This window comes from Anser anser, assembly GCF_964211835.1.
Source record: "Anser anser genome assembly, chromosome: 11".
Lineage (NCBI taxonomy): Eukaryota > Metazoa > Chordata > Aves > Anseriformes > Anatidae > Anser > Anser anser.
Genome location: NC_139732.1, coordinates 3818718 through 3845000, shown reverse-complemented (window position 1 = coordinate 3845000; position 26283 = coordinate 3818718). Strand labels below are relative to the sequence as shown.

General features: G+C 38.7%; 1 protein-coding gene across 24 annotated transcripts in view; it reads left to right on the top strand.

Moving 5' to 3' along the window:
- ZNF536 (zinc finger protein 536) overlaps positions 1-26283 on the top strand; it is a 346292-nt gene that overhangs the window by 120480 nt on the left and 199529 nt on the right. For 15 of the 24 annotated variants that reach the window (XM_083852147.1, XM_083852164.1, XM_083852167.1 and 12 more), the window contains one exon: positions 9495-9575. The exons of 5 other annotated variants lie outside the window; for them this stretch is intronic. In XM_083852147.1, the coding sequence (XP_083708273.1) occupies positions 9566-9575 (10 nt within the window). In that variant the 5' untranslated portion in view covers positions 9495-9565. Of the gene's footprint in view, positions 1-6796; positions 7238-7765; positions 7942-9494; positions 9576-19522; positions 19587-26283 lie in introns of those variants that run through there. 4 more of the 24 variants (XM_083852159.1, XM_083852158.1, XM_083852154.1 and 1 more) reach the window with 2 other exon arrangements.

Below are 26283 nucleotides of genomic sequence, written 5' to 3'. Positions count from 1 at the left end.
GAAATAGGCAATGCCTTCTCTAATTAGGCACTATTGCAGTTACTGATGGATTCAGACAATTTTGTGTTCAAAGTTAATGAATGTTGGCTTTGATCAGCCTCCGACTGTGATTGGTGGCAGTAGTTTTAACCACACATCATGCAAGTTGCCCAAACCTCTTGGTTGTACAAAATTGAGCTAACACTCTTAGAGGAAAAAAAATCAACTAAGTGAACTATTGTTAGAATTCACCATGTGCAAAGAATCCAGCCTGTCTGAATAAAAAAAGGGATGCAATGAAAGTATAGGAAACCCTAAGTGTTTCATTTGAATCTTAAGTATTTGGTCAAAGGTTGTGCTGCAAAAGCTGTACATTCAATTGGATTGAGCACAGGTGTCTTCCTCCTGCAAAAGCCACTTGGCTTCCCGTCCTGGCTCTGCTACCCAGTCACTGTGAGTGATGTTCTAGAAGAAAGTGTCAAGCTCAAATAATCAGGCTGCCTTTAATGATCTCTGCAGCCATCTCTGTCTCTTGTCTGTGCAGGGTTTGTAGGTGCCAGGTATATATGTCTGTCCCACACCTCTCCACACTGCTGCTCTCTGGGATACATGCTTGCTGCGTCAGAGCTCACATGGAGCAAAGTGAACCTGTGTGACCACTGTACTTGTGCTTTCCCTGTAGGGTTTTTGATGAATTTGCATTAGGTGATTATCCCCTCATGCATGTCTCAGAAAGGCAGGTAACTCCACATTGTCAGTTTTCCATCTGTAGCATGTGGATAATTATACTTTCCTGCCTCACATGGGTGTTGTGAGCACTAATTAGTTAATGTCTTTTCAGCATTTTTATCATACAAATACTAAGCAGTTATTGCTATCATTATTATTATTTCATATTATTTTTTTGTTCTTCAAATAAGTGATTTTGAGCACTCAGTTATGTCTGAATATTTGAAAGTATAACTTCACGTACATTAAATGACAATGTTTTGGTAATGCCAGTTAGTCAATTTGAAAGATTGATGCATGCTTTTTGCTTGGCAATTCACAAATCCACTCTGGAGCAGAGTTTTCTTTAAAAATATGCCTCTGAAACAACGGGATCATCCCACCAAACACAGAAATCCAGTGTCTGTAATATAATAAGGCATAACACGGTTTACATTAGTTGATTAATGCTGCATGCTTTGGGTGTGCTGTGAGCACTGGAAAAAACTCAGTTGGCTAGAGGGAATGTGGCTTTGGACATCAATGGTTGAACTACAGCCGTGTGAATTCAGCAATGTGGTATTCCTGAGTTCGTGCCAAAATCACTGGACTTCTGTAGACCTTTACGTTCTCCTGAACTTAAGTAAAAATCAAGTAAACTGTAAGGAGGAAAAATAAAAATAAAATAAATAAAAAGCCAACCAAACAAATCCCTCAAACCTGAAGCAAAAGGTACGAAAGAGATGAAGCCATCATATTTCCTTTGATTCAAAGTGCAAAGTACACATCTGACAAGGGTGATCCAGGGGATGGTAAGCCTGGTCAGAATGCTTCCTCAGTTACCAAATCCAGCTCCGACTTTCCCTTGGCCTCAGGGTTTTCAGTGAAAGATTTGGACTGCTCTGTATTATATAACTTTTAAGTCTCTAAATCCTGTCCTTAAACACAAGCTTTTCGTCAGAAAAGGGGAATTGTGATATGGGGAAGCTTCTCCTTGCAGATGGAGGGCCCACTTTCTTTAGCAAGCTCTATTTTTCTGGACTACTGTGGAAACCTTTCCATAGTCTGAGGATGGTACAGAAGGATAATGGTACAAAGGATAAATTTCCCAGGCAGAAGGCACAGGCATGGGAGTGAAATTCTTATTATGTATCGGCACTTGGAATTGGATACAGAACAAAGTAGATCTCTGGCAAGCATCTGAAGAACTGATTGATGATGGAGCACCATGAGGGGAAGGAGAGGAGGCTGGCAGGTAGGGGTGGATGAATAGGGAAATATAGGAAGCTGCAAATCATCAGCCTCTCATCCACAAAGACCAGGAAAAATGAACGCAGCTCAAACCTTAAGCCATCTTTTTCTTGGAGCCTCTTAAGAATCCATGAAAGCATGGCTGTAATTGGATTAGAGTTTGTGTGGAGGCACACAGCCCCTGTGCAGATTTCCTTGACTTGCTATCTGATTTCCTTGTGGGGCAGGTACAAATTTTGCTGGTGAGGAGAGGGCCATCATGCTAGGCTGTTGCTGGAAGCTGTGCTTTCCAGAGGGGCACCTTTGTGCTGCCCCCAGGCCAGTTTCCTGCTCCATGACCACTTGTACGATCAAGGTGGTTGGCTCGTCCTAGACCAGGTTGTCTGCTCTGTGGGGCATGTGATGGCACAGGGCAGGGGGTATACCATGGACTTGGGTACGAGAGAGGTGTGGAGGTCTTTCGGTGGTGGAGAGAGAGAGAAGGTGGGATGGGAGAGGGAGGAGAGCTGGGGGTCGGTTCCATATGGACAGGCCTGCCAGAGCTGCCAGGTTAACCCTCTCAGCAGAAGGCAATGCCTGCCCTGCTCAGTTGGATGGGTCGCACCAGGATTTCTTTCCTTCTGAGCTTTTCCCATGGGGTTTTCTGTGGGAAGGTATGATCTCTGTACAATAAGCTGTCAGCCTTGTGACAGCTATATAACGCCTAGACTGGTTCGCCTGCAAATGAGGGTTTTCAAGGCTTCTTCATTCTAAGGATTGTCTGGGAGTGACTATGAGAACAGAAATACCCTTTATTGAGGGACATTTTGAAAACATCTATTTGTAGAGTAAGGATGCTGTATCTGATGTGGATAAATAATGTAGGAGAGTCTTGCAGTTCCTGTGTAAAATTAGTGAGAATTTCTTGCAGAGTTGGAACCACTGTTACAATATTCTTAGGCTTCAGTAAATTCAGCTCTAAGAGTGACTTTAAGTCTACAATTAGGATGGGAATAATTTTAAGTTAAATGTCTAATTAAATACAGAAAGGATATATAATTTTGAAATGTAACAACTCTTTTCTTGTACTTGCCTGTGCTTACATACACACCACAGTATTTTATGGTTTGCACCTGAAGTTACTTATGCACTGTGCCCAGCAGCTATATGAATATCCATTTATGTGACCTTATAATCAGTTTATTAGGGTTTTAGTGCCTTGTTGCTGTTATTTTTATCAGCCTAAACTACAAGAAGTTAATCTGAGTAGTTTCATAAACTAAGTTTGAAAGAAGTCTGTTCACCTAAAGCTAAGAGTCTATGGATACAGTCCAGTCCCACTGAAGTTGTGGCAGTTTTTTCTTCTCAAGTCCCAATGTAAGCTTTAGTGTTGTGGATTTTAAAGTGTTAATTTTATAATGATTTTTATAGTGTACAGATGTAACATTTTAGTGGACCAACAGATATCTCTGCAGGGAAAAAATAGGTAAGATTTAGAGCAAAGAAACATTTTTCCGGCCCCTTTCCTTCCCCTCCCCCCCATATTAATTGGTCTGAGAAAAAAACTATCACATCTCTGTCTAACACTTGTCATTCTTATAATAGACTACCACAGTTCCAACAACACACCTACTACATACAGTAAACAATTTATTTAATTGATGTCAGAATTATATGCTATTTTTTAAAAAATAAATGCATGAGTGGATTATCTGGAGGGAAGTTTTTTAGTACATACAATTATAGCAGGCAAAATTTATTAAGAGGCCATCATCAATACCTCATTTTGTAACTGTGACTATGTGTTGCTTTGTTGTGGTAAATAAGTGTGAATAAATTGCCAACTTTCCAATGCATTCCAAACGTGATATTGTTGTGTGCCCGTGACATAAAATAGCTGATCATCCTACTAGAAAAACAAACCAAACCCAAACTCCATTAATTAAGCATGTACCTTTATCTTTTCATAATGTTTTAACAGTTTTAGGAGGGGACAAATTGTGTAGTAACATCAATGAACAGAGCTGAAGTGGCCCACTTTTAGTTTGAGTGAGAAACACTGTAATAGACTGAGCTGCTATTATAGAAAGTTTATTATTATTGGTATATAAACTAGCTGGGGGCTTAAACGCAGAGCAGCTGGGTAATTTAGCTAGCTCCTGGATCCAATTAAAAAAATCTATGTTCTGTCCACAGTAGGGGAATGGTCATAGCTGAGAAACTACTATATATTAGATTGTACCACACCTGTGGCATGTTCACTATTATAATTTGCGTAGTCTGTAGAAAACATTAAATTCTCTCATTACTGCCTTACATAAGACAGGCACTTCAAGCAGTTCCACATTTATCTGAGATTACCAGTTAAACTCATTAAAAAACAACTAGGGCTTGTTCACTGAATTGGATGTTTTCAGGATTTTGGTGTGCTTCGTGATTAACAATAGTATGTCTTTGATTAGAGAGATGACATTCTTTTGGGAAGGCTTCTGACTTTCAGAGTTTTTGTAAGCTGGGCGTGTCTTGGGTGACAGGTATTTTGTTAGCTCTTAGACTCTGTTGGTAAAGTTAAACTTCTGAAACTGCAATCTCTTTTTTTCATTTGAGGAAGTAATGTACCATTAACACTTCGGGTTCTAGCCAAGCTCAGGCTCTGACAGCAATTACAGGTTACTGATGGAAAAAATTGTTTGGAAACCTCCTTATCATTACTGTTTCCCTTTTGTTTATAGCAAGTAAATGAGGGAAAGAAACTTAGATTTGTAACCAGGTAGCTGTACATTGAGCTTCTCACCACCAGTGTCCTGGTTTCCTTCTACTGTGTTTTTTTTTTTTTTTTTCTATTTTTCACACTTTCGCATTAAGTTACACACTTGTTGCAATCTACTAAAACCTTGTACGTTCCTTTGACCCTGCGAGTAAACTTAGTTAATGCATGGTTTCACTGGGGTCAGTGGAGTGATGTTTGTGGATTCCTCTGCTCAGAAACGTATGTGCAGTCAGGATCCCAGCTGAAAGTTGCAAGCTTTCCTAGGACAATGGCTGGTTTTGTTCCGTATGCTAGGAAGTTATTGTCTCCTTAGCCACAATGCACGGTTCCTGATCTGAATCTGGCCAATATCAGCTAAGACATGCAGGCAGCACTGTAATACAAGTAAGAATAATAATGGTATTTAACATTGCTTTTTTCATAAATCAATCACGGAAGTCAAAGCAGCAGGCATAACTAATATTCCTTACAGTCAGATAGGGCTACATCTCTTTCATAAAAAGTGTTTTTCTGCAATACTTAACTATTGTTGGCAACAATCATCAATATTAATCCTTAACAGCAACATGATAACCAAGCTAGCAGATAAAATAGCTGTTAAAAAAGTAGGAAAAAAAGGAATAATAGGATTGTGGAATTTTAATATTCTCCAGCTATTTATTAAAAAGTGCTTATTTTGTATGTGTTTATTTCTAATAATCAACTGTAACATTACTTTGCAAAAAACTGTAATTGCTTCTTAATTTCAAATCCCAGTTCCTTTGTGCTGTATACAAAGGTAGGATATTTCTGTACTTATTGTTCACAGCACTCTCTGTAAAAAATCACGTTCATTTCAAGAAGCTGTTATGGTATTGATTCTGGTAAAGACTTCCATTAACTGACCAATCTAAATCTCATAAGTGATGTCAGGATAGTTATGCATTTGCTTGGTTCAAGTATTCAGCCATTATGTTAGAATGCAGGCAGTGTCTGAATATGGCTGTTAAATTATTTCTAAATACCGAACCAGAACAGCTTAACAGTTCTGCAGTTTGAGACTGACACAAAAATGACAATCTGCCACCTCTTTGTTTTTTAAATATTAACGTTGTATTGGGATAGTATTTTTGGAGTAAAAACCTGTGGCATGAGAGGATAAGTGACATAAACAAAGGCAGCTGGGCTGCATGAAATAATGGAACAATAAGGCCCTTACAGCCGTTCTCATCACTCCAGTATGTTAATTAGCATTCTGTTGTGGCCGCAACACTGAAAACATGTAATCTGTATTGGTGTACTGTACAGCTGTGAACACACATTCTTTTTTGTTAGTCCCTAGAGTTAGCCTTGCCATTGGCATATGTGTGTGGGCCAAAAGTCAAACCAGCACCACTAAAATACCACGCTATAGAAGCAAAATATATTTTCTTTTATTTATTTCCACCATAACCTGTGATGTAATCTGGTTACACAGCTTCTGTTTTACTTCTGTTTTTTTAAACTATATTCTGTGTGTGTACATACATGTGTGCATATGTGCATGTGGGCACATATTTGCATGTGCCTGCACAGGAGGGTATATAGGGCCAAAATAATAATCTGAAAAAGAAGTAATTTAGGAAGATAAAATGTGCTATAAATAAATAAAAGCTTATTCCTCAATAGGACAGTTTTAAAACTCTGTCAAGAGGAACATTACAGTTATATTTTCTTTCTTTGTGTGTGTGGAGAAAAGAAATCTAGTTCAATATTTTCTTAATTTTATTAAAGAATACAGTTTAGAAATCAGCAGTGCTTTAACGAATTCAGCTGCAGAGGCATGGCACATTTGCATTATTTTGATTTTGATACAAATATGTCAAAAAACAGTGAAAGCAAAACTGAAGAAATGTGATTAAGAAAAAAAAAGTTTGTCATTTATTCTGCCTTTTAAAAGAAATTGTAGTAAAGTCAGGATCTCAGACTACTGTGTGCATGTTAACCTTAGCTGACCAGGGGTTAGGGGAGACTACCTAAAAAGGGTTTGGTCAGGTGGAAATCATTCCCCATCTGAGGAGACTGTTATTTCTTTGTAGTGCTCCTGTAATTTAAAAGCACACTGCCTTAATGCACAGGTATTTACCTAGAAAAAAAGTTTACCTTTTAGATCATAAATTAGATTTAAAATTAAGAAATATGTTTTCTATCTATTTCCTCTTAAATGTACATTTACACACTGAACATTCACTTGTCAAAACTGTTTGCTGGTATCCATTTATTACTTCATTGTGATGATTTCTGTACACACAAAAAATAAGAATTAGGAAAAATTTCTCTTAGAAAATAACTTGCAGTGCTCTTGGGTGAATACATCCTTTATCCATACTCGGATGATAAGAGTGAAGGCTTAGCTCATATTTCTGCACTAATCTGCTTCAAACCTGATCTTGAAAAATTACCCTCATTGCACAAAGAAAATACAGCATTTAAGTCACCATGTTGATCAAATTTGGTTCTGCTTTTTGACTGTGGAGGGAACAAATTGTTTGGTGATTCTGTGATGTGAACCAGTGTCCACTAGGGAACTGAGTAAGTTTTTTTTTGTTTTGTTTTGTTTTGTTTAACCACTTTCCTTCCTTCCCAAGTAGATTGTAACTCTTTTAACAAGAGAGATACTTTATTATAATATCATATTTTTATGTGAAGTATTGAAGGGTTTTCTTAAAGCTTAATACTTTATATTGCTATTGATAGTATTATTTTAGAATAGAAGTATCAAATATTTAGATTTCATGCTTTGCATTACTGTTTTTATGGAAATAAAAATCAGGAATGCTGCTTTAAAAATTAAATTTCTGTAGAAATAAAATACAGGCTGTCAAAATGGGAATAAGAACAACAACAAAAATGTTAGTAGCTGTCTCTGAATTTGTCTTCATAGTGGTAAAAGTATATAATTAATAGAAGAATTTTAGCTCCAGATGTGGCTATACTATAATAGAGCCTTATAAATGCTACAGAAAGAAAAATTGCTTGGAACGAATGAGAACCAAATCAAGAGCACACCTGGGTTTGACAAAGATTGCATTTACTGACTGCTGTGCTATCACATTACAGAGAAAGACCAAGTCTTTGGGAGCAGCTGTAGAGAAAGGCCTGGCAAATCTGCATGCAAATAGCAGCACATTGTTAACTTAATCAGATGCCGAGGAAAAGATGTGCCAGACCATGAGGATGATCTATAAACAAGTACAGAGTCCAGAGAGATTGTGAGGGCTAGGCAGATTAAAAAGGTATACCACAAGGGTTCTGTCCTTGGGTCAGATTCTCGTCTTTTACGTTGCCTGAAGGTTACTGCCATTCAAGCTAACTTATCACAGTGTTTGTTATAGCCCATTGTAGTAAATTTGTCAAATAGTACCCGATTTGTTCTTTGAACAGATATAAATAATTGCGTATTATTTTGGGAGTTTGGTAGCTCTTTGTTCCTTGGTGGTAGAGATATGGGTATTATTTTCTGAAGGAACAGTGTGTGATTTCATAACTCCCATTAAATAATATTACTGTATAAATGTCCCAGTGTAGTGAGATAAGAAATAGTGCAATATACTGTATAAAGAGACAGATCTTCTATTAAAAGAAAATCTTTCTTATAAACTGAAGTGCCCTGACTACAATTGTCTTAAGAAAGTTAGACACCTGCCCTTCATATCATTTATTGATACTACCAGGATTATATGTTTAAAATCTTCTCTAAGTCTAATATCATAAAAAATAAAGAAGTAATACTATTTAATCACCCACTGCTTAATAGTGCCTTAGTTGTTTACTGCCATTGCACTAATTGCTCTGTACTAATGTGTTTTTGTGTGATTTCCAGTAGTGCTAAAAGAACTGAGATCCATAACCAATTAAATATAGTGGTTTTATGTTAAAAAATATATCTACTGTAGACTAGCAAATGAACAGTGGTATTCTTTAAAAAACAAGAGAGACTTGGCAATTGCATAGCTGCAGAGTAATAGGTATTTTTCATTGCATCTTTTCCGCAGTGACATTGGAGTAATTTTTATGAATAAGCAAACTGCAGAAAGCTGAGCATTTTATATTATATTATGGGCCAGAATCTCCCCTCATACTGTTATAAATCAGGTATAACTTTATTAAAGAGAGAGCAATTGCCCCCATCTAAAAGAGGTAGACTCAGGCCTTTTCTTTCTGCAAATGGCTTTTCTTTTTTTGGAAACGCAACTTTTAAAATCTGAAATACAGATATATCTCACCCGAGCACACGTGCATAAATATTTCAGTTCTACCTGCTGCATGGAGAACCACATGCAGGGCTGGGCAGCGGGGCCAGACAGGCAACCTGAGTCGAAGACAGTGCTTTGGATCCTTGGCTGGCTCATCGGGAGCATGACAGAAATGATGTGCAGAGACTTGTAGGAGAGAAAGCAACACCAGTTACATACTGTAGCATCCCCTGCCAGAGGGTTAATTGAGTAACATTGTTGTTGGCTCCAGAAGGATCTCGCTGCCTGAGACAGGGCACTGCAGTGGAGACTGTGAGGGTGAGCGAGGTGAGGGGAAATTGGACATAATAGCATTAATAATAATAATTAAATACTAAAAGTAACAAAAGAACGCATAACTAATACACCAGTCTCTTGCTTTATTATTACAAAATTAATATTCATATGAATGCTATCAGAGCTATTCCATATTAAGCTGGTAAGACAAAAGCCACGCTGTACTATATTATACAGTATATTACACGATGCTTGTTTCTGTGGATTTTGACCAGCTTAGAGCAAACTAACAGGACTACCAAATACTCTGTTTCCAGGTCTCCAGCACAAGACCTTCAATCAGCACAGGAATCACAAACCCACAGAGTGGCAACACACTTCACTTTATATGGGGGGAGGTAATGAGATCAATTAGATCCTCATCCATTGAACTGTAGACAGCTGCTGGTGCATAATAATCATCATTAGAGGTGGGTGAATGTGGGATACTTGATTTGCCAGGCTACCCACAGGTATTCTAAAAATGCCAGACTTAACTCTCAAATATTTTGAGTACTTGAGGCCAGCATTTTCTCTGAAGTCTCTCCTGGGACTATTGATCATAAAAGAAGAAAAAGGTACATCTGAGAGCAAGGAGCGCTACAAGGCTGCCAGACTGTTTTCGGGGCTGGAGAAAGTTGAGCAGATAAACCCTGCCAGCTGTTCTGAAAGCACTGCCCTCTTCAGGGCCACATGGAGCCTGTGGGCAGCGAATCCCAGGGTTACCCGCCATCTGAATTCAAACCTTCATCAGCCATGCTCATCATCCAGTTTCTTCATCTCTCTCGATGATAGTTTCATGATAAGAATTGCAGCATTTTTAGATTTGGGTGGACTCTCTTTGGTTCATCCCATACTTCAGTGATTACCTATTAAGTGATCACCTCCCTTCTTTTTTTATACCAATACAACCAGGTTATGTGTTAATGAAGTTCATATGTTTTGAATTTTAACAACAAAAGGTCTGATATTGACATTGCTTTTTGGATAGTGGGTAATGTAGCCTTCTTAGTATTTCATTTCGAGCCTTTAAACCACCTCTAGGCTTTATAAGCACCACCAGCATATCCAGCAAATGCAGTCAGTGTTGTAATCAGCGTCATTCCTGGTTATTAATTTTAGGATTTTCTTTGAAACCTCAATAAATGCTTGTTGCATTAAATACTTATATGTTAAAAACATTATAAAACCCTCTTAATTGATGCTGTTATTCATATACATCCTTGCAACTCCATATATTCTGCACTTCATACTAATTCTTGTAACCTTCATAATTCTTGTAATTAAGAGTCCTTTTTTTAGGCAGTGGATGTGGCCATTCCAGTAGAATAAATATGATACATATCATTACTGTTTACTTTTCTGTTGGCAATGTAAACAACAATCCACTTCTTTTGGTGGGCTTTCTCATTCATTCATACTCCTTAACATAGGTGTGAGTTTCCAGTGTAAAATGGTGGTATCTCACTGGTTAAGTTGTATTAGTGTGTATAGGAGTTTAATAAAAACAGCCCAGCAGTCATGGGGTAGTAGAAAAAAGAATGAAAGCAAATATGTGCAAGAGAGAAATTGTGTGTGAGATGAGATCTTCTGAATCCTAATCTGAGTTCTTTGACAAGTCTTCCGGCATGGTTTTGTGTCATGTACTGCTGCTGTCTGATTTCTATGTCTAAATCTATTCCTGATGTCAGTGGGTGTAGCTCTGTCACAGCTGTATACACGAGCAACAAATTTGGCCCTATTTTGGAAAATACTTATGTACCCTGCAGGTTGCTGTGAGGATTAATTTGTTAATGTTTGTACAACACTCTGAATATATAAAGTGCTATATAAGTGTTTAGTAGTATTAAGTCCCCATGAATCACTTATTTGTCCTCAGTATCAGTGCAGACTGTGGTTTTTGCTCTTATGGACTAGTAGAGCTTAGAAAGGAAGAAAAGGAAACAGTTGCTATAGTTTCAGCAACTGGCAAAACAAAGCAACTGGCAAAATGTGCTCTATTCTATGTGCACACATAATATTTGGGTAGATGGTCACACAGTACCAGCGTACAAATATTTATCTGTTTGCGAAGAGAATATCAGGCTTTATTGCCCAATGATGCAAACCATTATTCTTGTAAACATCACCGGCTTTCTCATATGCATAAAGACTATTTTTAAGACTAACGGTATGTGGAAGAAGACTCCAATGTATTTTATTAGATTAAATTGACTATACTGGTTTTATGGCCTACCACTTTTTTGGTATATCAACTAGTTGATTGCAGATTCAACCACATGGTGGTCTTTCCTTATATTTGTTTTCATGATGTGTGCAAAAACAAATTAAGCCTGTGCACTTAAAACATATTGAATATCTGAGACGATGGCTAGGTAGAAGGTAATAGGAATTTCTCAGTTCTCTTTGATGGTGGCAGTGTCATCACCAGTTTGGTTATAGCAGCTGCTCCTTTCTTACTGGTCAGTTTTATTTCCTATTCTCAGATACCTTCCTCTAAATGAAAGAGATTAAGACAGCCATCTTCTTGAAAGCTGGTAAAATGGGGCAGATGAAAGAAGACATCAAGCCAGGCATTCTGTCTGGCATGGCTGAGCTAGGGTTCAGACACTACATTAGAGATTTCACCGTACTCGTATATATCAGTAATGAAGTATCATGAGACTAAGTATCAGTATCAGCTGGGGAAGAGCCAACAATGAATATGTATCTTGGACTGTGAAATTTCACAGTATCACAGATTTCTAGGTTGGAAGAGACCTCAAGATCATCGAGTCCAACCTCCGACCTAACACTAAGTACTCCACTAAACCATATCGCTAAGCACTACATCTAAACGTCTTTTAAAGACCTCCAGGGATGGTGACTCCACCACCTCCCTGGGCAGCCCATTCCAATGCTTAATAACCCTTTCAGTAAAGAAGTACTTCCTAACATCCAACCTAAAACTCCCCTGTCGCAACTTTCGCCCATTCCCCCTCGTCCTGTCACCATGCACGTGGGAGAACAGACCAACCCCCACCTCTCTACAGCCTCCTTTAAGGTAACTGTAGAGAGCGATAAGGTCGCCCCTGAGCCTCCTCTTCTCCAGGCTGAACAAGCCCAGCTCCCTCAGCCGCTCCTCATAAGACTTGTTCTCCAGACCCCTCACCAGCTTGGTCGCCCTTCTCTGGACTCGCTCGAGCACGTCCATGTCCTTCCTGTAGCGAGGGGCCCAAAACTGAACACAGTACTCAAGGTGCGGCCTCACCAGAGCCGAGTACAGGGGCACAATCACTTCCCTAGACCTGCTGGCCACACTGCTTCTTATACAGGCCAGGATGCTGTTGGCCTTCTTGGCCACCTGGGCACACTGCTGGCTCATATTCAGCCGACTATCAACCAATACTCCCAGGTCCTTCTCGGCCAGGCAGCTTTCCAGCCACTCATCTCCCAGCCTGTAGCTCTGCTTGGGGTTGTTATGCCCCAGGTGCAGGACCCGGCACTTGGCCTTGTTGAACTTCATACAGTTGACCTCAGCCCATTGCTCCAGCCTATCCAGATCCTATCCAGATTTCAATGCATTCATTAATCAGAAGGCATGCTATCTTCCTGATTCTGGATTATATAGGCTGTTCTCAGGCTCAGTAGGGGAAGGCAGTATGGAAACCCCACAGGTGCAAGGCAGCATTCCTTAAATTTCCTTAGGGTGGCATTGGGCATGGTACCTGCAGAACATGGCAGAACCCGGGCCTCAGGTTCTGATGAAGTACATTAATTTTGTTTCTACTTCTGAATTTTAACTAGTACCTTTTCTTATAAGTAATCATGTTGTTGTTTTGTGGATCTGAAAAGAGGAAGATCATCAACATAAGAGAGACTCGGCAGGAGAATGTGAAACCTTCAAGTTCATCTATCATCTCTCTAAGGTGTAAAAGAACATATAGTAAGAGCAGTGATGTGCATTCAGCACGAATGGTGCCGTGTTTCTTCTCCTCTCCCTATACCAAAGTTATGAAATATTTTAGTCACAACAGTCAGCAGTTATTATGAACCAAGTGACATTATGGTTTTAACTGGTTACAGGTTACAATTACACAGGTTACCACTGTGAGGAAAATTAATTCGCAATAGTTTCTTAAGGTTTTTGCCAACTACAAGAATTGAAAGAACAAGAGTTCTTTTATGTCCTTCTCCTATCACTTTAACTCTTCCCATATAATTCCAGTCATTCATCTCTCCAACTCAGAAACATTTAAAATTAATCTAAAGGGGGAGTAGATCCTCACCAAGTAATTATAATCAGATGCAAGATTTGAAATGCAGTCTCCCAAGGTGATGCAGTTATTCCCAGGTGTCAAAGCAAATCTCCCTTTTCTCCCTGCCCTCTGTGTCTGGACATGGAGGGCAGCTGGAGCCTGACCCTGAAGTACAGTAATGTATTATGGTAGTCTGCTCATGTCAGAAATGGAGCAGGATGGAAGCAGGTGACATCTCCCAGTGTCTAGACCAATTAACTCCATTGTGTGTCAAAATGTTATCAGCTATGATTGAAGCTGGCACTTTTGTGGTCCATACTGTCTGATTTTTGGATAGGCAAAAACATCCATCTTGAGGCCGAGTAAAGCTTCTCTCAGGTGGCATTCAGGTTTTTCAATATAACTTCTTCCAAAGTAGAGCAGCATCCATAAAATACAAGATTGAAAGGTACAACACATGATAAATTAGAGCTTCAGATGGTACTGTTGCCCTAAATGAAGAATCCTGAATTTTGTATTTAATTTGTCTACTTGTTCAAAGATCGCATGTATTGGATATGAGGTATTCCGTTGTATGTAGATACTCTCCATTGGTCGTCTCAGGCACTCATGGCCATATAAAGACGGCATTGAGATACCTGACGTTTATGATGTCAACAGTAAACTATGCATCCTCCCCAGTTTTGGGGGGTAAGTAGCCTTTGTTAAGCATGACTGCTACATATATCCTTTGAAAATATACCGTTGCTAATGACTGTGGGGATGCAGCTGTAGAAAGCAAATACAGTGAATGGGACTTCCAAACTTCTGGTACTTCAGAACTGTTTAATAATTGTCACAGAAGCATAGCCTATTTAAAACATAAAAAAGCTGCATTAATGACTATTTATTACTTTTTTCCAATTATTTTGTTGCTAAATGTGTTAGCAGAAGCACCTCTGAACAGTATCATATTGCTTCCTTTGTTGATCTGGGACTTGTAAGAGGCTAGATCATTATCAGTCATATTGTAAATATTTGTTTCTACTTGTAGGTACTAATTTGACTGCCTTTACTGTTCTTGAAGTTTCACCCAGGTTGTACCAAGTAAGGTCTCTTAAAGATGCTGCTGGCATAAATTTTTCATCTCGGCTTTCTTCCTACACACAAAATAGATTTATTTGCAGCACTCTGGACAAAAGAAAGCCACATCTAACCCTGACCATTTTGACATCGTAATGCACTAAGTCCAAATTTTGTGCTCTCAGCAAACTTGTAGTCCAAAGCAACAGACAATTTTTTTTTCCTGTAGCTGTGACACAGATTGAATTCCCATCCGTTATCTTCACAGAAAGTGATGGCTCATTTTTCAAAACACTGATTGGCAAAAATTTTGTGGATGACTGTTTTTGATGATGATTATTTTTGTAGATGGGTTATTTGCTGTGCTCTTCAAGTGCTCCTCAGGCTTTGACTCCTGATGTTGTCCAGGCAATTCAGCTGGTATACCATAGCCTGTTTAACTGGTCTCATGGGAGATTGATCGCCTGCTCACTCACCTAAATTGGTGTTAGTGTAGTGTGTGGAGTGGAAAGACTTTCTTCAGTTAAGGCAGTATGTTCCAGATCAGGGGTTTTACATTTTTTCTGTTTTACATGGTTTCCCTATGTAAAAGCTGCTGTTGCTGGGTGACTACTGGCATTCTGCTGGATAACGTTAGAAAGCTATAACCTGGCTGAATAGATCATGTCACAGCTCTAAACATTAGAGGTAGAATTGCATCCGGTGTCTGTTGTTGGCTTTTGTTCTGTCAAGGCTAGAAAAATGCTAACCGATCTGATAAGCAGTTAAAACATTACCTAAAACAGGAACATGAAATGGGCTGGATTTGTACTCAGTGAGAGCTCTCTAATGGCAGAAGCGTGCATGATCAGATATTCCTGACCTCTACCAATGGGCTATTGGCCCGTCTGCTGCTCTGAGTTTTTGCTGTCATCAGCTGTGCTGCCAGGGTCAGCCATAGCCAACTCTTCTATGCCATGGCCAGCTTGCTGGGAGCAGAGACCACTGGGCTCCTCAGTGCAGATTTCAAGCAGAATGGCAACTGGCGCAAAGCTCTTGCTTTGGCACCCTTCAGTCATCCAGGTTCTGTTCTTTATCCCTCTCTTCCCAGTTTTTGTCTTGCCTTGCCAAAGAATTGTGGCACTAGCAGAATCTTCCATTCTGGGCAATTATTTTAGGTACTTTTTGCCAAGAGACCCAGAATTACGGTTTCTCCTCAAGTTAGTTCCAGAAAAGAATCTGAGAAAAGGGAGATGAGGATTTGTTGGCTTTGATATTGGCACTCTTAGGGCCATGTTTGCTGGCTCTCTTTGTCTACCTTGTGAAATTTCAGGGCAGTCCAACAAAGAATTAATCTCTCTTGGGACTGCAGTCCCTATCGTAACAACCCAATTGGCTTGCTTCTCTGGAGAAGCCAAAAAATATCAGCAGTAGCTTCTTGCAACAGGTTTCTCCAAAAGCAAACTGGACATGAAGATGAACTTTGGACATGCTTTTTTTTTTTTTTTTTTTTCTGAAAGTTTTTTCAATGGACAAAGTAGATTAAGAACTTTTTGATTTTGGAATACTTCCCTCTCTAACTATGGTGCGAAATCTAATTTGATCTGAAACCTCTGAGTAGTCCCCTTGGAATGACCTCTCAGAACTGACAATTTCTTTTTTCCTGGAAAGTATTTATTCCCTAAACTTTATTTCAAAGTTTGAAGTAGGCATTGTGAATTTGTGCAGTGTCTCCTTGGAAGACCAGAATTTGTAGTTAAGTGTACATTTAGCATGCTAAAGACACAGTCAACAACAGAAAGAGAAAAATGTACTTCCCCACTATCTTTGGACTATCTTAAAACATTGAATTGTCCATTTTTCTGCTTCTCAGTTTTGATAGGAAACCCTGAGCATTTAGTGTCCCTGGCTAGGGCTGTGAATAAGCACTACGGGTTCTCCCTGAAGGCTGCTGAGCTCCCTGAGCATTCAGCTCCCTGATTTGACCCTGCAGTAGCTGCTTAAATTCTTCTCTGCAGAAAGTGAGCACAATGCTCTTAAATATTATGCACAAGGTTGGATGGGGGTCTGGGGGTGGGGGGGAGGAATAGGGAGCTGGGGGGTGTCCCTTTAAAAGCACTGAGTTAGTAGCTGCACGATTAGGCTTTACTGTCTGTAGTTCCTACTATACCTCTGAAGTACTTGTATGGAATGGATGCTTCAAATTAAGTATGACCTGGTTGTCCAATCCCAATTACCTAAAGAATCCCTCAATTTGCTTAACAATTCCCTCACAGCTATTATGTCTCTGACTGATTGTCCCCAGGACTCTCTTAGGCTTACAGCTAATGTAATTGATTCTTCAGTAGTAGCCTAAAGGGCCATTTGGCTTCAACCATGGTCGGGAGATTTTTTTTTTTTTAAACTAAGTTAAAAGAATGGTTATTTTTTATAATAATTTTAGTTTTGGAGAGTGGGGGTGGAGGGTATCATCTGGACACAGCTTGGAACAACAGTCCCTGCCAGATGAAGAAGTGTTTTTGTTGGGCTCTCTCGGTTGAATTGGCTTTGGGTAGAAGGTCTATGCAGTCTTCAAACCCAAATTTGGGTGAATATTTCTGAAAAGTGCTGTTGTGAAAGCTTTGTTCTGACATTTTCATCTTCTTCTTAGTCAAAATAGGAAGTTTTTTTTTTTTTTATTTCCCCCCACCACTCCTCTCTAGACCTGAATAAACATCAGCCATGATAGAAGCACCATTTCAATTATGATAAAACTATCAATCCTCAAATACTCTTACTCAAAGAGACACTGCTTGTATACAGGGGTTGATTATTAGCTCATGGAAGAAGTCTTCGATGCTGTAAAAAATATATTATCTTTTCATCATCCAGGGCTGAATTATAAGAAGCAGTAGACTGTGTTAGCTAAGCTACATTAGCAAAGATGCTCAATGAGTCTCATACTGTTAAGCCAGGATCTTACATTCTAAGTTTCAGTGAAACTTTTTGGACACTGACTTTTCACTGGGAAAAAACGAATAGCTGTAGAAGCAAAATCCCATCAATAGTTTTTTCCAGAACTCTCAGCTCCCTTCTTTTCCACCAATCCCACAAAGCCATAACTAGAACCCCCCAGTGGAGGTAGCAGGATATCAGTTTAAAACAGATAACCGGAAATATTTTTTTACACAGTCAGCAGTGAACTTCTGGAACTTGCTCCCAAGGGAATTTGTAGAGGCAGACAGCATCAGCAGGCTCAGAAGAGGATTAGACATCCATGGAAAACAGCTCAATAAATAGATAATAATAAACAGTTCAATAAACGTCTAAAAAAAATACAATAGCCTTGAGTCACAAAAAGCACTAACTTCTGACATACCTAGAACCTAAGAATTAAGGTGCTTAGACACTACCTTGTTGAGAAGGATAAAGACATGCTCAGAATTTCTTTTTCAAAGGCATAAATGGTATCTCTAATCTTCTCAGTTCCTGTCAGGGAAGCTGATGAAAGACTTTCATGGGTTTACATCACTGAACTAAACTATTGCCTCCTTCTTTTCTCCTATCTTTGATTTTCTGTGGAAAGAAAGGTTGCACTTTATTTGGGAAACAATAAAGAACAGCTATTTGAACATTAGGTATGAGAAGGAGGAAGGAAGAGAACGGGAACCGGAGTCCGTTGGCGAATGGGTCAAAGTTGAAAGATTACCATCAGCTCTTTTCTACCTGAAATCTGTGAGGGAGATAATCTGTGAGGGAGGACCTCCCTGGGCAATGGAGGAACCCCACTGCAGTAGTAGCAACATTTCTGCTCAGACACAACAAATCATACACCCTCCACCCCCCCCCCCCCCCAAAAAAAAAAAAGCAACCACTGGGCAGAGTATATATTGTCTATATTGCTTAGTGCATTTTAAAAATATGATGTCAACATTAATTACTAAAATGATGTACTTGCCAACAGAATAATGCACAATATTCCCCACCTCATTTGCATGTGTAGTCCATTAATTAATGTCTTTACAAAATGAATCTTGTAAGTAACAATTTAGTCTTTATTCCTGTAAAATGATATTGAAAAAAAGTGTTCATATTGAAACAGCGGAAGTGGTGTGTGCCCTTTGGTGAAACACTAAGTATAGTTTGCTTGGATTCCAGAACCCTATTTTTTCTGAACAGGGTAAAAGAAAACTGTCTTAAAGATTATGTGCATTCCCTCCCCACAGAGCAGACACAGATTTTGAGAGGATTTCATGATTTTGTTCTCTTTAAGGATGGATGTCTAATATAGGTAGATGAAATGCTAGAACAGCTGCCAATAGCTGAGATGGATCCTGTCCTTAAAAAAAAAAAAAAAAAGCTACAATGAGAACAGAAAGGGCAACTCATATCATGTGCTAGACAATCTCATAGTCTGGCAGAGAAATGGCTCTAGCCAATGCTACCAGTATTTATTTACAAGTTAACTTTTCCTCAGCTTCTGTTCTGCATCTGTAAAATGACTCTGGATCTGCCTGAGATATCAAGTGTATTGAACAAAATTGTCTATTTTCTTATTGAAAATTTTTTGGGTCCTTTAGGACCCAAGGGAACAGCTTGAAGCTGCGACAGAGGAGTTCAGGCTGGATATCAGGAAAAGGTTCTTCACCAAGAGGATGGTTGGGCACTGAAACAGGCTCCCCAGGGCAGTGGTCATGGCACTGAGCCTGACAGAGTTCAAGAATTGTTTGGACAACACTCTTAGACACATGCTCTGTTTATTTATTTATTGGGTGGTCCTCTGGGGACCAAGGAGTTGGACTCAATGATCCTTGTGGGTCTCTTCCAACTTGGATATCCTATGATTCTATGATAAGCAGAAATTGTTATGGGTGCTTTTTGAGGAACAGTATATTCACATTTTTGATGCTGATCAATGTTAGTTGTTTCATAAAATTAACAGTTAACAGTATGGAAAAATGTGTATTTTGCTTATAAGCATTTTTGCCAAAGTTTTATATTGTAAGCTTCTGGAACTAAGTTTGCAATATATCTTTTCCTTCATTTAGGAAAGACACAGAGCTGACTGTAGACTGGCTTATAAAATAAATGTGTTTTATGTTCATTTTGAAGGTATGTTACTCTTCATTATTATATAATTTGTGATTTGAGTAGACGTGGCTACAGCTGAACAGAAGTATTTAGCATATTCATATGTCAAGGCTGGAAGACATAAAATTAGCTATACCAGTTTTTCCACTGGTATGTGGGGATGCATGTTTTGTAGCCAGTATATTTTTTTTTCTGCAGAGAAGATGATTCTGGTGAGAGGTTGGGCATAGCATGTTGCATCTGCTCCCTCTTCCTACTTGAAATGATTTATGCTTACCTTCTATAGGAAGCAGATTCATCAGTCCAAATCCAGTCTTAGCGTGAACCCAGTCTATAGCAAATCTAAGATAAAGCAAAGACTTTCAATGGTTAGTTTTAGTCTCTAAAGGAATTAGGAAAATAATTGCCATTAGGAATAATTTCAGTGCATTGTTGTGTTTTTTTTCTTTTTTCTTTTTTTTTTTTTTTCCTGTCTTGTGTCACTTGATCAACTCCTTCCTATTTTTTTGCCATTTGAATTTTTATTTTTATTTTCATTTACAAAACTTTACAGAGCTAGTCAGTAATGTGTAAAGTAAGACTCTCTGTTCACCTAGTCAGTGTTTTGGAGTAAGGAAGAAACACCAGAATAGTGTGCAGTTATATGGTATGTGGCTTATGGTGAAATTACACATGGGTGAATTTTTTTGTTAGCGTTTTGTACATCATACTTTAGAAAACATTGTTGTTTGGTTTTAGTTCAGATTGCTTTTGGTTACTGAAAGTAATTTTCCAGGGGGCAAAAAAAAGTTTAACTCTAAATACTGGCCTTGATTTTTGTGTTTAGTTTCAAAGAGTGCAATGAAAGATAAAGGGTAAGGGTAAATTAAATCTTTGTGCGTATATGTGGTTGTTTGTATCAGTAAGCTCTAGAGATTTGGGAATTCAAATTCTGCACAGAGATCATATGTGGATATAAATGGTTGTCACTAATTCAGCACGGGCTTGAACCAAAGTTAATTAAGAGGATTGGAAAGATTTTCACCAAGTTGGTTGGTAGATTGGGTCCATCATGAGAGCTTTTTAAGCTTGTATCTCTCACTGTCTTAAACCTTGGTATTGCTGCATATCAGGGAGTTTGGTTAGTTTGTGATTTATTTTTTTTTATTTTATTATTTTTGCCAGCTCATATCCTATTGCATGTTTGATGGGACTTCCACAGCAAACAGGCCCTAGGAAGAAGTCTTATAGCTTGTAATGAAAATTTTAACTCGGGTGTTTTAATGAAAACCTGTCAAAAGAAACTGCAGTTTGAAATACCTGATTTTCTGAATCCAGGCGAAAGAGCACAGAACCTAGCAATAAATACTGATCCAATACCCAGATTACCAATTGTCAGCTGCTGTATCTGTCTCTGTAGTAGTTCCTGCCTCACAGCATGCGAGAAGCAATGTATTAGTTTAGCCCTAATGAAACCAGTGAAGTGTCTTTCACTGAAAGCTGTAGTAAGTTTACATCACATTTGCCAGGAGCATGTACACTAAAAATTACTGTGAATCAGTTAACTTGTGCTAACATGTTACTCTGTGATAAGTTGTTGTGAACCAATTTTCTGATCTTCTGTATCTGTGAATGTTATTCTGAATTTTACTTAACTTTAGATGGTTATATTTGAGATGAGGGAATTCAGTCTCTTGCTGTTTGTGACTAGCTATAGGAAATCACATGAGATCAGAGCTCCCTTGTGTTAGCAGTAGTGCAGCCAGGGGCTTGGGATGTTATTTCAGTAACCTCATCGTTCTGATTTAAAGAATTGAGGGGAAAAAAGTTGCTGCTGAGTATAATGCTGTCAGGGGAATTATGGCAAGTTGGTTGGCTTGAGGTGAGAGAGGGAGGGAACGCAGACACCCTGACAGGACAGACTGTCTAGTGAACAAAACCAGTCCAGTCCACTTCATCAGTACATTTTTCTCAAGAAAAGTTGTCTTTCAGAGGGGTTTTCATGATACCAGCTCTCAGTTAGCTCAGGTTTTTGAAAACAATCACATTAAAACAGATTATCCCAGTTTCTCTCTCATTCAGATGCTATGTATTGTATATATTGTATGTATAATTTTTAACTCGTTTCACAAGAGCGATCTGAATATCATCTGTGCTGCTCTGACTCTATGAGAATTTTTTTAACATGTTGAAGCAATGTTAGTATTGTAAAAGGAAGCATGAAAAATTGTGTGCTTTGAGAGATGTGATTTTTCTTTGCATTTTTCCTCTTGGTTAAGAAAATTATTTGTATATGAAATGAAGTTGTATAATAGACTACTCATATTAGTAATGTAGGAAGTAAAGCATGTTTTCCCAATATGTTGGCAGAATTATTCAAGACTAGTTGACCCTTTTGTAAATATGGCCTTAAGGACAGGAGGACCTTTGGATTTGTTTTTATTAGTTCAAATTGTCTAGGTCCAGTTTGCAAATCCAACCAACTTTTTAGCAGCACTTCAAGCTTTACAGTTGATTGGAGTAGTGCTTACATTTGGGGTCCTTATTTTTTACATTTCCCTTTGAAATTACTAGCTATTTTCGTGATTTCTATGAAAGATACTATTGAGCACGTGCAAAATCTTCATGTGGTTAGAATTCTGTATTTCATAGGCTAACAGAGTCCCTTTCTTCCACATTCTTGATCAGAAGACTGGAAAGTTTAACTTCTTCAAAGCAGAGGATTGGGGGTGTGCCTGGGGGAAGCAGTTTTATATATAAGTTCTGTAATTCCAGAGAAGTACAGAGAAGCACTTTTCACACAAGAAAGAATAGCTCCCAAGTGAGAGCCCTTTGTTTGTTTGTTTGTTTTATTTTTTAGTTTTAAGAGTGGAAAAAAAATCTAAAATGATTTTTGAGGCTACAGAAAGGCTTATTATGGCTGGACAGAGTACTGATCAGTCAGCCTGTGTCTTGGGTAAGGCATGGTGATAATTCTCTTAAATCACAAGAATGGGAGTCGGGATCTATAAGAGCACCTTGCATTGTTCCTCATTGACTTCTGCCTTGGCACAAATCACTGGTAAAAATTTCTACAGTGATGATTCAGTTTGGGTTGCTCATTTGGGAAAACTTCAACTGCTCTATTACTTAAGTTACACATTATCAGTTTTGAGAAACGCAGCAATGAGAGCCTACCAGTTTCCCAGTCTGATAAATGAGAGTAATAGTGGTGACCAAGTGTGCAGGTCAGATGAGCTGTAAGTGTACATCTGTAAGGACTTAGACTCTCCTTTGAGAATTTCAGACAGAAGCTTCTATTAGAGTACAAAGTATTGTCATTATCTTTGTCCTTTATACATATTTAAATAGTACATGATAATCATCTCTGTGAACTCTTAACTATTCATAAAGGTGACTGTCAGTTAGAGGCCTGAACCAGTACTCCAAATCCAAATATTTAAAATGATAGATCATGTTGTAACCTTCTGAGAATTATTCATAACCTTTATGTAGGAGGAGTTTTCTTGTAAAAGGTAGGCTTTGTGGGTGACTAATACTTGGAGGATTTAATTGTTTTGTTGGTATAATAATAACCAAATTTGGTGGAGAAACTTTGCCAATTGAAAGTTTTCTTTAGAGTTCTACCTGAGGGAAGAGCAGGAGGCAGGGAAGATGAAGGGAGATTGAACCCCTTATCTTCATCCTGCCTGGCATAGCACCATTGGATCATGAGGTACAGGGAGTCCCTGCAACTACCACTGTGTTGACTCCGGTTGCATCTTCAGGTACATCCTTGAAAAAAGCTCAAGGAAGTTTATGAAATTAAAGTAGTAATACGTAAATAATCTAATTAAAGTAGTAATATATAAAATAGGTGTCCAGTCTAGGCCCCTTTCTTATCAGCCGTCAACTCAAAACCACATGCTTCTCAGCGGATACCAGATGCAGGCAATCACAAATACCAAAAACCTCATGTGGAAGAGGCAAAGCAGAGGCCATGAATACGGGCAACACCTTTCTTCTGGTTAGTAAGTATATCGTGCGTCTGTGGGGTCTCTGCACGTTTTCCCAAGGGCTTGCCAGTGTGAGAGCACTGCCTGATGTCACAGGTGGCTGCATCCCTTTTGGTGCTCAGCAGGCCTTGCCAGTCCAGGAAGGAGCAGCCCATGTTTCCATGCACCAACAGGCAATTCATGCTGATTGAGGGAAATGCTGTACTCTTTCTTTTAGTTTATTTTACCCTTTTTGTATGCAGAATATTCTTTGTTAATCTTCCTTATTTATTTAAATGTTAATTGGTCCTTGTTAATTTGGTTTTCTGTGCTGAAAGCCAAGGTCAACAATGAGTCCTTCCATGTTAGCTCTTAGCATGATTACAAGGTAGTGGAGTGCATCTTAGAAAAAAGTAGCAAGAAACCTTCCCCCTGTTTTTAATGTAACCTTTGTGTTAGGTAGAGGTTTGGAGGTGGAAAGAGAGAGAGAAGATCTATGTTCAACACAAACTGAAGGGTCTTATTGATTGAAAGGGACTGTTAAGTTAAAAGACAGTTGTTTTGAAAGCAAAATATCACTTGACCCCAAAGAGACAGGCAATTGCAGCCCTGAGGTTAGGTATAACAAAAACACTGGTTTTGGTATGGGAACGCTAACAGTAGACCTGAAAAAAAGATTTTCTTTTTCACTTCTGTTTGTATGTGAAACTTTCAAACTGCTGCTTTTGTTACTCTAAGAGCAATCTCTTCTGAGAACACCCTTCTTTTTAGTTGCAATGGCCATTTTATGAGATAAAAGTTTTTTTTTTTGTTGTTGTTGTTTTTCCTAAAACAGATTCTTTTCCATGGGGCAAAACAAACAGAGCTATCATAACACTTTAAATAGTAATCAAATATGTTTTGCTGTTTGTATTCGAGAGGGTGGAGAGGTAACTTGACAAGATGAAAGAAGGAACCAGATTTGTGTATTCCCTCTGTCCCCAGTAACAGGTATAGAGTTTTAGAAAAGACTTCAAGGCGAGAAGAAAAAAGCATAGAATATACTGTTATGGTGTTATTTTTGTCTTTCATTTTTATGACAACTTATTTGTACTTAAAGGAATCTTTCCAAAGAGTTAAGAAGCATCATTAAATAAAGACTGTGAAATGTGCAATATGGCTTATTTATTTAAATGTTAATTGGTCCAACGAACACTTCTAATTAGCTCTATATTTGCTTAGCAAAAAGTTTTACAAATTCCAATTGTGAAAAGCAGCTATTTTGAGCTAGTAAGCATGTTGCAGAATCAGCTATGATTTTTCTATAGTTCTCAGCCCTTGAAGGCACAATTTAATTTTTCATGTATGCATACTAGCAACGGTAAACACTTGCGAGTGTAAAGAACCTTCTTTAATTAGCTGCACAACAATTAAAGGATTCACAAACTAAATTGAACCCTGTCTCTGTGCTTACTAGCTGAATTCTACCACCTGTCACAACAGCACTTTGTTCAATCTGTTATGCAAAATCATTATAGCAATATAGCTGAGGAAAAAAAAAAGAGAAAACAGCAATTATTTCTTACTTTTCTCTTGAATGGGTTATTTTGGGTTATACTGATGTCAGGTTCATTGAAGCTAACCTTTTGAAATCTGTAACAGCATAATACTTACATGGCAGGCTTAGAATAGCTGGAAGAATATTTCGTTTTACCCTTTTAAGAGCAAGTAAGGCACATCCTTACAGTACAGTACTTTCTCTGATCATTTGAAAAGAAAAACCAACTGTGCTAGCTCCTGCAGCAGCCTGTTATTTTTCTTCGTCAGAGAAAAAAATGACCAACATCTAATAGTAACATACTCTTTTATTATTAAAGCTTGTAAACTAATGTGAAAACTAGGTTTAAAAACATCACTGGCTTTGTAAACTAGGGAAGAGTGGCACTTCTAGCTTCCTGTTCTGCCTTCTGACATTTGTGGTTATTCTTCAGCTCCTGAAGGTATAGTAGTTGATAACATAAAACTTTGACTATACTGGACTTTATTTACTTATTTATGTGCTAATTTTATTTTCCTTCAAGCAGAAGTGCTTGGAAATGAAGAAGTTTTATATTTGTACAGAAAAGCCTCATCTCTTTCTGATTTCTGATTGCACCCCTCTCCCCAGTGAATATGGGGGCAGTAGAAGTCCTGATGGCCACCACACTTGGTCGGAGTCAACCTCCTGACTGCATCTGGAGAGCTCAGGGTGTACCCAACATTAGGCATCATTTAAGCCACTCTTTCTTGGTGGGGTGGCCCAGTTAGCTGCCCTGCTCTGTTGTCTTCCTGTTGATTTCGTGTTGAATATAATTGGAGAGAATAGGTGGAAGTCTGAAACTTGTTCACAGAAATGCAAAAGGCCAACTGCTGTAGGAGGGCCTAGTGCTAAGCAGGAGGTCGAGTAGGGCTGGAGGGGATGAGGGCACAGAGCCCTGGTTTTGGTTACCTGCCTGGCTGTTCCTTAGTGCGGATTCCCGCAGGGAGCACTCAGCTGTATCTCAGAGCTCTGATACGCTTCTCTGATTCTAGTTAAAATTCCCAGTGAAACCAGAGGTGAATTTTAGTTGTGTAAGGAGTGAGACTGCGTTTAGTGAAGACAACCTGTTTATGTTTCTCTTTATTGTGCCCCGACGGCTGACAGGAATGTTCCTGTTGCTGCCAGCTTTCATGCAGGAGGGGTACAGGTATGTTTTGTGCATACACTCACCATAGCTGACGAGCTGAAAGTTAAGCTGCCTGCTGAC